At 39.0% G+C, this 14,267-nt stretch overlaps 1 protein-coding gene across 6 annotated transcripts in view; it reads right to left on the bottom strand.

Moving 5' to 3' along the window:
- Positions 1 to 14,267, bottom strand: part of MAPK1IP1L (mitogen-activated protein kinase 1 interacting protein 1 like) — a 43,054-nt gene that overhangs the window by 23,613 nt on the left and 5,174 nt on the right. For 3 of the 6 annotated variants that reach the window (XM_023760760.1, XM_023760759.1, XM_023760762.1), the window contains exons 2-5: positions 11,064 to 11,085; positions 9,722 to 10,445; positions 8,135 to 8,335; positions 1,870 to 1,937 (exon numbers count right to left, since the gene is read on the bottom strand). In XM_023760760.1, coding sequence (XP_023616528.1) covers positions 8,324 to 8,335; positions 9,722 to 10,445; positions 11,064 to 11,074 — 747 coding nt within the window. In that variant the 5' untranslated portion in view covers positions 11,075 to 11,085 and the 3' untranslated portion in view covers positions 1,870 to 1,937; positions 8,135 to 8,323. Of the gene's footprint in view, positions 1 to 1,869; positions 1,938 to 7,793; positions 8,336 to 9,721; positions 10,446 to 11,063; positions 11,086 to 14,267 lie in introns of those variants that run through there. The other 3 variants (XM_006096949.3, XM_023760763.1, XM_023760761.1) reach the window with 3 other exon arrangements.

Consider the following 14,267-nt stretch of genomic DNA (forward strand, 5'->3'; position numbering starts at 1 on the left):
GAGTCTTTCTCCTGCAGGGCAGCTGGACACCCAATGTCTTCAATAACTGGCAGGACTGGAACTAGGGGTCTGATCATTCAGTAGCTTTTACAATTCTCACATCCACATCTTAAATCTGCTCTTAACTGCTACCCCTTGGACATTATTTGCTTTTGCTTAAGAAAATATAACTAAGTCCTTCGTTTAAGAACTGTGCCAAGCCACTAAACTGGGACATACATCTCAAACATAAACACTAGCTTTTTAAAAGTGAATATCCAATAAAACTCATTCAGTGACAAAATGTGTGAAAACGTCTGCTACAAAACGTTCGATGGACATGACCTTCCAGGTGTACAATTCTGGAAACAGAATTACAGCACTAAGGCAGCCATGGCAGGAATATGTAACAGAGAACCTGTTCTTAGGAAAGCAGCATTCTGCAGTGTAGTGGTTTACAGCAAAAACTGTGATATCAAGTTGCACACAAGGTTCTGTTCCCTAACATATAATCTATGTGGTATCTATAGCTTAGCCTAAAATTGGGGATAAGAACTGTCCTTGTCTTAGAGGTTTGTTGGGAGGCTTAACCAAGACTGTTCTGGGTTTATTAGTGTCAACTAGACTTATTTCTGTTTCCTCTTAGAGTGCATCTCAAAGGCAGGAGTGTTAAAAACTGATGTAAAATATACCTAAGAGCTCTCATTATTAGCTGCCAGGACATGAAGCTGTAAGAATAAGGACAATACCTGAAGCTCAATTTAACTTGGCCTATCTAAGAGTTTAACTGGTTGAGTGTTATCTTAGCAGTTTCCCAAAGCTTTGGAACCTCCTCAGTGGTGTCTGAAGAGGACAAGTCAGGATGTCTGGTGGATGAGAGAAGGCAAGGATCTAAACTGGTAATCAAGGAACAGCATAAAAAAAGTATTGGAAGCCCTAGCTGGTTTGGCTCAATGGATAGAGCGTCGGCCTGCTGACTAAAGGGTCCCGGGTTCGATTCCGGTCAAGGGCATGTACCTGGGTTGCGGGCACATCCCCAGTAGGGGGCGTGCAGGAGGCAGCTGAATCGATGTTTCTCTCTCATCGATGTTTCTAACTCTCTATCCCTCTCCCTTCCTCTCTGTAAAAAATCAATAAAATATATTTAAAAAAAAAAGTATTGGAAGCTTGAACAAAATGTAATCTTGTGGAAAAATCCTAAACATTTATGACTAAAGAGCTGGTGTCATCATTTTATGTAGTATGACCATGGGAATTTAACCTCTTTAAAGGTTTCCTTTTTTATTTTAGAAAAAAGAATATCTTTTAAATCTAAGTAAGCTTTAAGGAACGCTAGTCTAAATAACCATTTAAAATTGTCTAACATAAAACATGACCATAGCAAAAACTTAACAAAATGTTAAATTTCCTCATTTATGTGACACTAACATTTTAAGCATGGCTTAGAATTCTAGATGGCCTGAGATCCTATTATACTTGTGAATCTGATTAAGATTTTAGCAAATCTCAACTAGGAGACATCGTTATCTATTTTTAAAATTTAAAAGCAGCAAATTTTTGTCTCCCCAAACAACTTATCTTTAAGTGCTATAGAGCAAATGTGTACCCAAATTCATGTTGAAGCACTAATCCACAATGTGAGGTACTGGGAGATGGGACCTTTGGGAGGTAATTAGGTTAGAACAGGTCACAAGGGTGGGGCCCTTATAATGGGATTAGTGCCCTTGTGAGAGACATCAGAGAGCTTCAACAGAAGGCTCCCTCACTTCCCAGCCTCCAGAACTATGAGAAAGAAATTAATCTTGTTTAAGTCACCCAGTCTGATATTTCGTTATGGCAGCCCAAGTTGACTAATACAGTAGGTAAAATACATGAAGTGGAAGAACAGACCTGGCTAGATAGCTCAGCTGGTCAGAGGGCTGTGGTGATATGCCAAGGTGTCGGGTTTGATCCTTGGTCTGGGTACATACGAAAGTTAACCAATAAATGCATAAATAAGTAAAACAACAAATAAATGTTTCTCTCTAAAATCAATAAAAATAAAGTTGAAGAATGGTATTGCTCTAGTGAAAGCAGGGAGCAGAGAGGAAGTAAGCTTTACCTGCTTGGTCCCCTCCTCAGCTGGAGCCCCAGGGCACCACAAAACACAGTATAAAAATAGTTTAATGCACCAGCATAAAAACCTGCCCAACCAAATATGAATAATGCTGAAGTGCTACAGACACAAACTGTAGGAGATGGCCCAAATTCTCTTGTGGTATTGAAATTCTATAGCATCGCCTTATTGAAAATAAGACGATGCTAATAATTAGGATTCTATATTGCTTTACAGATTTGCTGCAAAAGGGTGCTAAGTTTTAGTATAGTGGTAACAAAAGAAGCTGCTTGGGCCTTGGCTGCTGTGGCTCAGTTGGTTGGAGAGTTGTTCTTTATAGTGAAAGGTTGTGGGTTCCTGGTCAGGGCACATACCTAGGTTGCAGGGCACTTACGGAAGGCACACGATGTTCTCTCTCACATTGATGTTTCTCTCTCCCTCTCCCTCCCCCTCTCTAAACCAATAAGCATGTCTTTGGGTGAGGATTAAAACACACCAAACCTACTTGGGTCAGGTACCCAGGAAAGAATGCTTGTTAAAGCAATGTCACTTCACAATGGGGGGGAAAACTGCCATTCCCAAGTGGTCTTATATCTCACAGCTTCATCTTATTTCTCACAGCTTCTAGGGCAGTGGTCGGCAAACTGCGGCTTGCGAGCCACATGCGGCTCTTTGGCCCCTTGAGTGTGGCTATTCCACAAAATACCACGTGGGGCACGCACGTACAGTGCGATTGAAACTTCGTGGCCCATGCGCAGAAGTCAGTATTTTGTGGAAGAGCCACACTCAAGGGGCCAAAGAGCCGCAAGTGGCTCGCGAGCCGCAGTTTGCCAATCACTGGGGGATATGAAATAAGACAACAAATGGAATTTAAAAAGTTAATAGTTGCATTTTGTCCAATTATAAGGCAAAAAGCAGAACTCCCTTTCCAAAGCACAACATACTATAAATTATTCATTCATTCACAGTCCCTTCACACTGGGGTTAAAGAATGGCCAGTAACCCCACACCCCCTCTGTGGAAAGGAAATGGCAAACTATACCAAATTCAAGAGTGTGATTGTCACTAATGGCACAGCAGTTAGGGAAAGAGCAAAACTGTCTTTCATAAAAGAAAGCAGGGGTGGTGGCAGCCGGGGCAGATAGGGAAGGTTCCCTAACTTTGTATATAGATAACTTGGTTACAAAGAACAGCTTGGCCTTGAAGGGAGAAGAGGAAATCCTCACAGTGGCACAAGTTGCTAAAAGAGGGTTTGTGGAGGAAGGGTTGTTCCCAGAGAGCCTATATAAATGCCTCTGAGTGCAGGTCACACACAGAGGGGTGACTCAGGCCCTTTGTCTTTCTTTATGTCAATAAATTTGCAGTTAATTAGGCTCTGGACTTGCTCGGGGAAGCCCAGAATTGGGCCTAAGAATAAAATACATGGAAAAACTGTGAAGCCATGAAAATACATTTTTTTAGAAGTTTTCAGGTATAATACACAAAAGCAAAAAAGTTTCTTTAAAAATATCAAGTATCACATCCATTGTCTAGTCCTAATTATAATTACTTCTTAAAGCAACATTTGTCTTTGTTTACAAATACAGCAGCAGGTGATAAAACCTAACGTCTCAAACACATTGCTTACAGTTCATAATACAAATGTATATGTCTCAAATCACATTCTAGGCAGTTTAACTTAAAATGCATAGACAATTACATACATTAAATTTGTCATTAAGTCAATGAAAAAATAACAATATCAAGAAAAAAATACAGAAAACCTTTATAGAGCACAAAGAAATCAAGTTTACTTAATGGCAACAAATCAGTATCCGCTAATCAATGACAGGCAGTGAAAGTGCCTTCATCCAGGGGAAAGTAAGGAGGAAAAACATCCCATTACTTTGCATGCTTGAAAAGTTATACTGACAAAACCATAGTCTTGGAAAACATTAACTTCTTACTTCAAAAAGAAAAAAAAAAGTATAGGCATACATTGCTCTTTAAAATGCCCAAAGGCTGGTCTATAATTTCCACCAGCAGGAATACCAAAATATGTGGATGTAGGTTAAACTGATAACGGGCACACTGATGAATTCTGTAATGCCACCCCTAGACTGGGACCCTCTCAAGGACAGGCATTCGCTTTCATCTCTTTATCTCTGCATCTGGCAAAGCACCTGGATCACAGACATTTATGTCTGCTGGATGAATGCAGTTCTCAGAAATAGTCAAAAGCCAGAAGATTGCATGGCATTTCTTTAATACTGATCATTTTATTGGCAATTTTTATTTTACTTGGTAGAATTCTGAAAATAAAGTGTCTTCATACTAAATATTGCTCTATTAGGATTAAATTATAGTCTTCCCTGAAAGCCACCCACCATTTTCTAAGTGCGTCAGCATGATTCATCCGAGTTGAGCCTTCTGCTTTTCAAAAACGTTAACACTGGAAGGTCTGTGCTCAGGTTTAATTCCCAGGATTTATAGCTGTGGCACTTAAATAAAACCAGCACTAGATTATTCAGGGTAAGGAAGGAAGACATGGCACTCACTGTTTACAAGTGTAGGCAACTGATTGATAGGCAAACTAGGCACAGTATTTTATTGAACCTTTGAGAACTATGTTCACCTACACAAAACTTCAAAAGCTGTACATCTGAGTACAATAGGTAGCACTAATTATTTATGAGGTAAAATATGGGCACAACTGACTTCTTTCCCAGAAAATATTCCAATATTCCATTGTAGTGGTATGACAGACCAAGGCCAAAAATTCACCCTTTTTCTTCTCTGTTCTATTACTGTTATCTACTCAAAATAATAAACAGTAAAATGGACAAAGAAGGGAGGAAGCCCTTGGGTAATTAAAAATGTCTTATTTTTTCCAGCTAAGAGCCATGGACTGCGGTGATCTCACCAGGCACAAGCTCCTGCAAATACACTTTGAATACACTACGACATGCAGACAGCATCATGGAGCTGAGCCCCCAGAGTGGGCCCAGTGGGGAGCAGCCAACTCAAATGGAAACAGAAGAGACAGAAGCCAGCTCACATGGGTCCCTGATCACAGGCAATTTTTCTAGAGAAGAGGAAATGTCTTCCCAGATGTCCAGCTTTACTGAGGCCGTGACTCAGAACAGGGAGCTGGAGGAGAGGACCATGGGAGAGCTCAGGAGATTAAACAGCAAGGGCCAAGGGCCAGGCTGGCTTGAGCTCTCCAAGATGACGGAGCAGCCAGACTATGATCGGGAAACCTTTGTGAACAAGGCAGAACCTGTCTTGGCTCAGCAAGCCAAGCACTTCTCAGCCCTGCAGCAAGAAACAGCCTCAGTTACTGCAAATATAGATTGTTTGGTTAAAAAAAAAAGTTTTGTCTGTTCCTGCATAATCAATATATAGCTTTAAACAAAACAGGGCTGAGGAGTCAGAGCTGCAAGCAGCCATCCTCAAGCATGAAAAGGTGTCCGGCCGAGTCCAGCAAAGACAAGCCAAGATATTAAACTTGTTTAAGGCGCCTTGATTCTTGAAAACTGAATGTGTGAATATAAGGTCCAAAGTTTAATTTTTCATTGTCATTTTATAGGTTCAACATTTCAAAGTCTAACATTCGAACTCCAGAAACACTATTCTTAAACACACCTCAGCTATCTCCATCAAATTTATTTTAAAATTCTTGCTCTTCAAGTCCAAATGCCAACATATTCCACACTTCACATTCCCTTAAGACTAACAAGTAGTCTTCCATAAACTCATCTTAGCCTAGCATGACTTATTTTTGAAAGCAAATTATTCCTTTGTAAAAAGAAATCTTCCTTAGATGCTTCCCCCACCGAAATGTCTGATTTTCTTTACTCCACCCTGGACCTAAAAATACTTTTTGTCCAGAGTACCTTTGAGAATTGAGAACCTCTCCCCCAATTTGAGAAATGATTCTCTAAAGAATTGCAAATATAGAAGCAAATTCTGTTCCCTTTGATTTCCATTTTTCCGTTAAAAATTAAAAAAAAAAAAATCCCATTGGAAAGTCTTGTAAAGCAAAGGTTAAAATGCAGTATTGTCTAGGGTGCAGTGTGGGTCATTAGTAAAGTTAATATACTTACTGGGAATAGTAATTCCAAATCTTGTGTTCCTGGTCTTTCAAATCCTTTAACAGAAGATTTTCTCCAATAATAAACGGGCTCCTCAGTTACAGACTCCCAAACTTGCTACCTCTTCTTCTTTTAGTCAGACATCATCCTTCCAGTGTTACATTAATTATCCCATCTTAAGCCAGAGTTGTCAACTTAGTCCTAGTACAGGACAACCAAAATAAGCTTAAGGAGTGATATATTTGCTGCCATCTTACTTTTCCTCATTTTATGCCTCCAGTTAGCTGACATGAAACTGACTGGATAATTTAAGATAGGACACTTTCTAAGGCTACCTGCCTTGTGAATTGGAGGCTACCTTGACAATAGATACCCAAAGTGTTGTAAATAGTTGCCACTTGGCCTTGCAAGGAGGTGAAAGATAAAAAAGACCATTTGTGCCACTATGTAAGAACTGTCTAACAACATTCACGAGTCTGAAAATATCTAAACAAATTAGTTTCAATTCTGTAAGCTTGAATCTATCTTCTACTTTAAAGGGAGGTTTATACACTGACATTTTCCTCCCAAAGGTGACCATCTTGCTTTCGTAAAAGGAGGTAGCTATCAAATCATTAAATTGGCAGCATTTGGCATTCTTGACATTTTAACTATAAGAAAACTAAACTACTAAATATTTCTAAGCAAAAACAAGAATTCTAGCATAAATTTGTCTTATACCGATGAAGAAATTAACAATACATTTTAGTAACCCAATGAATATATTAAGTTTCAAAAAGTTATTTCAAGAATAACATGGTCAGTTCTATCTGAAAATTAAGAATCTGATTTAAAGATAAGGTGCCAAGAAACTACTCGGACTATTTTGGTGGTAAAACAACACTTATTTAAGTAATACAATCACACTTCTTTAAACTCAATTGCAGAGATCTACACTTTATTATTTTCAGTGTTAGAGTAAAAGGATAATTTTTAAGGATGGCACTTAATTCTACCTATTTACCTGTCAACAAATACAGAACTGAACTGTTAGCTGTAAGCACTTTACAAACAGATCCAGGAAACTATGCAAGAGACAATGACATAGCTTAACCAGACTCTGACAGATCATATTTTGATCAACTTGTACAAAGAGAACAGTCATGCCTGTGTGACTAAGGTTCTTTAAACATAACTGCTACATGTGTTTATGATAGCCCCTAGAGTGTGCCAGTTTTCCGTATCAGGGAGGAATTAAAGGATGTGCTCCTAAAAAACTGAGGAAGAAGGGGCTATAAGGAAGGGACTGTGTGGAAGAGTGATGTGTGGGAATACAAATTACTTGTCCTTATGAAGCAACGCCTAAGGTTGCCTCTATTGTGAGGTTCAAGACAAAGGAGAGAATTATTTCCTTCCTTGAGCTCTTCTCAAAGCAATATGGACATCTCAAGCTATTCTAAAGCAACACAGAGATCACCAATGCTTTAAGAGTATAATTTACATACATGCTGGCCTGCATTAAAAAGAAGTTTCCACAAATGGCAGATTTAAGAGCTGTTTGACCCACTTGGTTAAACGTAAAACAAATCAGGTGAAATTCAAAATGAAAGCTTTAACTAAAATTTCAAGAAACTCAACATCTGATAATTACTGCCAGTTTTAAAATGTATATTCAAAACATAACCTCAAGAGGACTGTTTATTTATTCTATGGATAGAACAGCTCAAGATGTTGAGAGGCATAATTTTTTAAATTATGACAATGAACATTTTTCAAAGTGTGTTCATTTAAGGAAAAAGTGATTATAGAAAAATACTTGAAATAATTTGCCAATGAGGTTGCAGGTTCTAACAATAATCCACACATCATCTTAAATTTTTAAATTTGTAGTTTCATAATTTAAACAAATCCAAAATTTGTTTTAAACAAATTATATCAAAGAGCTATTCAATATACTTATTTTCACTTTCCATAAAAACTGAATAAAAATCACATTTGAATGATTTACATTTTTATCTGATTGTATCCATCTGATATATTATACATCCAAGTACAAGAGGCAGATATCTTCTGAGAGGTGCAAGAGTTGTTCTTTCATGAATGCCCTCTAATAGTGAAACCAGCAATTTTTATATATGCATTCATGTGCATATATATGTACTTCAAAAAGCAAAGCGTCATCTCTTCATCCATTAACTTAATGGTAAGACTGCAATAGAAAAAAAAAAAAGTAAACTTCTAGATTTTGTAAATGGAGCTTAACTCCTGGCTATGGCTTAAACTTATTGCTTAATAAATCCAAACAGCAAGCCATCCCACTTATTTTGGCATACAATTTACAAAAATAATTTTTAAAGCGAATATATAAAAAGTTAAAATAATGAAAAGAAGCGTTGGAGGTACTTAACTAAGCTTTTCTTCCTTTACAGTTGAGGTAGATGTTTAGTTAATCCAGTTGGAGACTGATTATTTTGTTAAGAGTAAATAGATCCCCCCCCCCCCCCCCCCCCGGGAGAATTCTGACTGTTTGAATACTCACTTAGCTTACTTCATGGGAGAAGTGGGCTGCTTCTCTATATTGTCATATGCCCTAGACAAGCTCCTCAACTAAGATGTCAACAATACTCCAGTTTGGCTGACAGACAGTAAAGCATAAAGCATTACACATAACTGACAATTCAGAACAGTGGTTAGGACCTTGAGCTGAATGCTGCTAAGAATCTAACAAAACTTTGGCTAAAAAACACTATGGAAAGTTGCACCGAAGACCGGCAATGTTACATATTCACTGCCCTGGATGACCTAAAAATCTACCTCTAGTAACTGTTTCTTCGGTCTGCTTCTAACAGAATAAAGTTTGTGTATAAATGTTATATAAAAATAAATATAATGAGCTCTGGCCAGGTAGCTCAGTTGGTCAGAGCATCATCCCGATGTACCAAGGTTGTGAGTTTGATCCTGGTTCAGGGCACATACAAGAATCAACCAATGAATGCATAAATAAGTAGAACAAACTGATGTTTCTCTAAAAAAAACCAAAACTCAATATAATGAAACTGTATACCACTGATTCATCATCTAAAAAAAGGAGAAGCTGGACTTATTTTGAAGCTTCTGTTAACAATTACACTATTAACAGGTGAGTACAGCTAAAATATATAGTATTGAATGTCAACTACAACCAGAAAGAAAAGATCTACCTCTGTATCAAGCCAGCCAGGCAGAGATTGCTATTATTGATCTGTGCTTTGGTGTGATACTATATTATTGAGAAATGTTTTTTAAAAGTCTAATGTAATGCATCTCTCACTTTACCTCAAAAATGCTGTTGAGGACATTACTTACTACATTACAATGACTTTGAGGACCTTTGGAAAATTTTTCTTTTCATTTTTAGTACTGGGAATACCATAACTGTGTTTTTATCTTTTTAAATGCTTTACCTGAAATTTGAAATTTACTCTACACATACCCACCCACCTTTTTCTTAGAAAGTTTAAAAAGCTTTCTAATCCTCCATCACAAACTGGAGACAAGTAGTCTTTTAGTTGTGCGTGACTATTAGTGCACATTAAATAACAAATTAAACACTCACATGGGGGCCACCAGGCATTGGTGGAGCACCAGAAGGTCCTGAAGGCACTTGAAAAGGATTATTGGGTGTGGGATAGAGTCCTGGTGTGGGATATGATCCTCCAGGGGCAGGATATGGTGCTGGTGGTCCCCAGGCTCCTGGTGGAACAGTGCCCCATGGAACAGGCGGTGCTGCCCCTGGTGCTTGGGGAGGAGGAGGTGTGGGATATGGCCCTGGATATGGCATATTAGGGGTAGGATACTGCCCTCCCATTCCTGGTGCCCAAGGTCCAGAAGACATGGATCCCCATGGACCTAAAGGACCAGCTGGATCGGTGGGAGCACCATATGGTCGCGGAAGCTCTGGAAAGGGCATATTTGGTGTAGGATATGGCCCTGTGGGGCCAGGACCTGGCACAGTTGGGGCTGGATAAGGACCACCAGGCGGGGGGCATGATGGTCCAGACGGAGGAAAGTGTCCTGGGGGTCCTGGAGGTGGTCCAGTGGGAGGCACAGAAGGATACATTCCTGTTGGCGCTGATCCGAAAGGCACAGTGGAGGGTGCTGCACTCGGTGGGAGTCCAGATGGCACAGAAGGTGGAGCGCTTGGGTTATTCCAAGGGTTGGAACCTGGCCAGCTTTGAGGAGGTTGGCTAGGTTTTGTATTGCTCACAGCAGTTTTGGCAGGGGAGTGGTCAGGTAGCGCATCTGCCAACTGCAATACAAAAAAGGCATGTCTTACCGATCTTATTTAGGAATAAGTCACGCCAAACATGATTATAAACCTCTATAACATCTTCAAAAGCGAAGCTGTTCAGTTTAAAAACAATTCATTTAATACAAAACTTGAGGGGTTATCCTGAATATCAACTTTGCAGTGCAAAATTCTCAAAGAAGCTCAAGTTTTCTAAATACAACTAATTAATGCATTGTAGATTTGAATCTCGCTTTACCTCAAACAAGTTACATTATTTCTCTGAAAGTTAGCTTCCTCAAAAAATAGTTTTAGGGTTAAACTTGAGGCTTAAATGAGATAATTTATGTAATGCAGTTAACACAGTGCCTGGCATTTAATTTTTAATGAACCTGGCTATTATTAATATGAGGTTAAAAGAGCACAGAACACTTAAAAATTCTTTACTTAAGGATTCATATAGAAATACTTCAAAATGTATTTTCAAACGTTATATATAAGTAAATTAAGACAAATAACCTATCAAAATCACATACCACCATCACCTCTGACCCACCAAAACCCAAGAATCACAGAATTCTTTTAAATGGAAAGAATTAAGGCCCACTATTAGGACTATGTTGTTTTCTTAAGAGCTAAAAACTTATAAAGAATAAGTGCATCAACTTACCGAAAATTCATCAGACATTTTCCTAAAAACAAAAACAGAAAGAGAGGAAGAAAAAGAAAGGAAGAAGGAATATTTCAAAACCAGTGCTTACTATTTCTTATATATTCTTTAAGGAAGTTTCTATGCATACATTATTTTTACTTAAATGGAATCTTATTCATTCTTGTAAGGGGTTTTACTTTATATAAAAAAACATTTCCGTAACAATTCATACAGCTCTATCAACTTTATCCCTTTTTACTGCCTGCACATCATACGAGAGTGATCCATAATTTAGCTGACACACTCATGTTGGTGACAGTTTAGGTTTGCTTGCATTTTGTGTTTGAGACAATGACAGGGTGAACATGTCCAAATACATATTTTTGCTCACTCATGAGTGAGATCTATCACCAGGAAAAAGTACTAGAAGCAAAATTTCCAGTCAACAGGTAGTTATCTAAATTCCATCTCAAAAGTCCATGCCAATTTTAAAGTCCCTTGCCCATTTACACTGCCTACCTTTCCCTTCTAACTCCTCTTCTCCACTGGATATTATTAAATTTATAAAAATTGTTTTCAATTATGGTAGACTGAAATTGGCATCTTGCTTTAACTTAGATTTCTTTAAGTTGAAAGTAGAGCATCTTTTAAATTTAATACTTCATTTATACTTCTTTTTCTGTAAATCTGCTCATGTCCTTGGACTTTTATCAATTTTAAGTAAGTGAACATTTAATAAAATTCAAGGATCTTTGAAGTGTAAGGTCAATAGTGTCTAAGATACAGAACATTTCCCTTACTTGAGAAGGTTTACTCATGCTCCGTTCCAATCAACTCCCCTTTTACCCAGCAATCACTTTCTGACTTAGTTTTTGCTTGTTCTTAGACTTCATATAAACAGAATAAGACAGTATGCAGTCTTTCGCCTTTGATAATTTTACTACTTAGTAGTACACATCTTTCTAAAAAAAAAAAAGCTTTCTAAGATAATAAGGAAATTAGCTAGCTCTGTCATACATGAGACAAAAAGAATTTATCCCGAGTTCCTTTTATCTGTAGATCCTTTAAATGGTATATTTAGGCACTACAAATATTTTTAATTTCGTGTAGTCAAACTTATCAATTTTTCAACTACATGTGGCTTCTGTCTTATAAAGGCTTTGCCTACTCCAAGTTTTAAAAATGTCACCAGCCCTGGTAGGTGTGGCTGTTGGTTGGAGCACTGTCTTGTGCACTGGAAGGTATTGGGTTCAGTCCTCAGTCAGGCACATACCTAAGTTGCAGGTCCCATCCCCGGTCAGGTGTGTATGGGGGGGGGGGGGGATTAGTGAGGGATGATCAAATGACTGAACAGCAGGCTGTGTGGGGCGACCAGGCCGGCAGGGGGTGCATTTGGGGGGCGATTAGGCTGGCGCAGGCAGTTAGGAGCGACCAGGCCAGCAGGGAGGGGGTAGTTAGGGGCGATCAGGCCAGCACAAAGAGGCAGTGAGAGGCAATCAGGCTGGCAGGCGGGGGCAGTTAGGGGCGACCAGGCAGGCAGGCGAGCGATTAGGAGCTAGTGGTCCAGGATTGTGAGGGATGTCCGACTGCCAGTCGGACATCCCCCTAGGGGTCCCAGATTGGAGAGGGTGCAGGCTGGGCTGAGGGACCCCCACCCCCCCACTCCCTGTGCATGAATTTAATGCACTGGGCTCTAGTGAATGCATAAATAAATGAAACAACAAATCAATGCCCCCCCTTCTCTCTCTATAAAATCAATCAATAAAAAAAACCCCTAAACCAATGTTTATTGAACATCCATGGAACAGACACCACGCTAAGTGCATAATCTCATTTAACAGCCTAAGAGCCCCACAAATGCAAATCCTATTACCACCCCGTTTACAGCTGAAGAAAAGGAGGCTTATCAAGTTAACTTACTTCAGGTCACAGAGCTAGTGACCAGTAAGAGAAGGGGTTCAAACCCAGGTACAGTCTGATTCCAGAACCAAGCCTCTTTACCAACAGGCCTCCATCATTTCCCACAGGTATTGTGGACTCTATTCTTTTCTACTTATCTGCATCATAAAATTCTATCTTAATTATGGAAGCTTTAATTTTTAATACATTTTTAATGTCAGTTGCCCTACTGTTACTGTTCTTTTTTCTAAATTTTCCTAAATATTTTCATATTTACATTTCCCTGGTCATTTTGTAAAAAAAAATTCTGTAAAGTATGTTGGGTGTTCTGGTTGGAACTGCATTAAATTTACGGATTACTTCAGGGGACACTGATATATTTAAAATATCAAATCTTCTCATTCAAGAACAAGGTATGTTTTCCTAGTTTCCATAACTGTCATTTATCATCACTCAGTTTTAAAAAATGTCTCCTACACATTTCTTGAGAGATAAATTTCTAACTGGTAAACTTTTTCTTGTGGTTATAAAACTGGCTCTTTTATTTCACTTTATTTTCTAACTGGCTGTTCATACACGGGAAAGGCTTTTTAAAATTTTAGTGTATTACTTTTGTAAGTAGCGAATTACTGAATTATTTTATTCTTCAAAGTTTCTCAGTTAATTACCTCGACTTCCAAATAGAGAATTATGGTATTTGCAAAAAATAATTTTACCTTCTCTTTTCCATATTTATAGCTCTTTTCTCTTTTGCATCAACTAGGACTTAAAATAAAGAAATGTTAAATAGTGAGAGTAAGCACCTACGTTTTGTTCCCGAATCTCCTGGGACTGCTTCTAATGTTTTAAGTTAATTCTCATTTTTAGTTTGAGATTAACTTAATTAATTAATTAATTAATTTTTAGTTTGAAATTTAAAAGATCTTTTGGCATACAATAAGTTGATCTTATTTTTTCCCTGACCCAATCAACAGTTTTATATATATACTAGAGGCCTGGTGCACAAAAATTTGTGCACTCATGGGGGGGGAGGGAGGGGGGGGTCCCCCAGCCCGGCCTGTGCCCTCTCGCAGTCTGGGACCCCTCGGGAGATAACGACCTGCTGGCTTAGGCCCGCTCCCGGGTGGCAGAGGGCATGCCCAATCCCTAGGTGCAGCCCCTGGTCAGGCTCAGAGCAGGTCCGATTGGGGAGTTGGGGCACCGCCCCCTGTCATGCACAGAGCAGGGCGGATCAGGAGGTTGCGATGCCACCCTCAGTCATGCTCAGGGTAGGGCCGATTGGGGGGTGTGGGGCACCGCCCCCTGTCACACTCAAGGCAGGGT

The sequence above is a fragment of the Myotis lucifugus genome, unplaced genomic scaffold, assembly GCF_000147115.1.
Source record: "Myotis lucifugus unplaced genomic scaffold, Myoluc2.0 scaffold_191, whole genome shotgun sequence".
In the NCBI taxonomy this organism is placed as follows: domain Eukaryota; kingdom Metazoa; phylum Chordata; class Mammalia; order Chiroptera; family Vespertilionidae; genus Myotis; species Myotis lucifugus.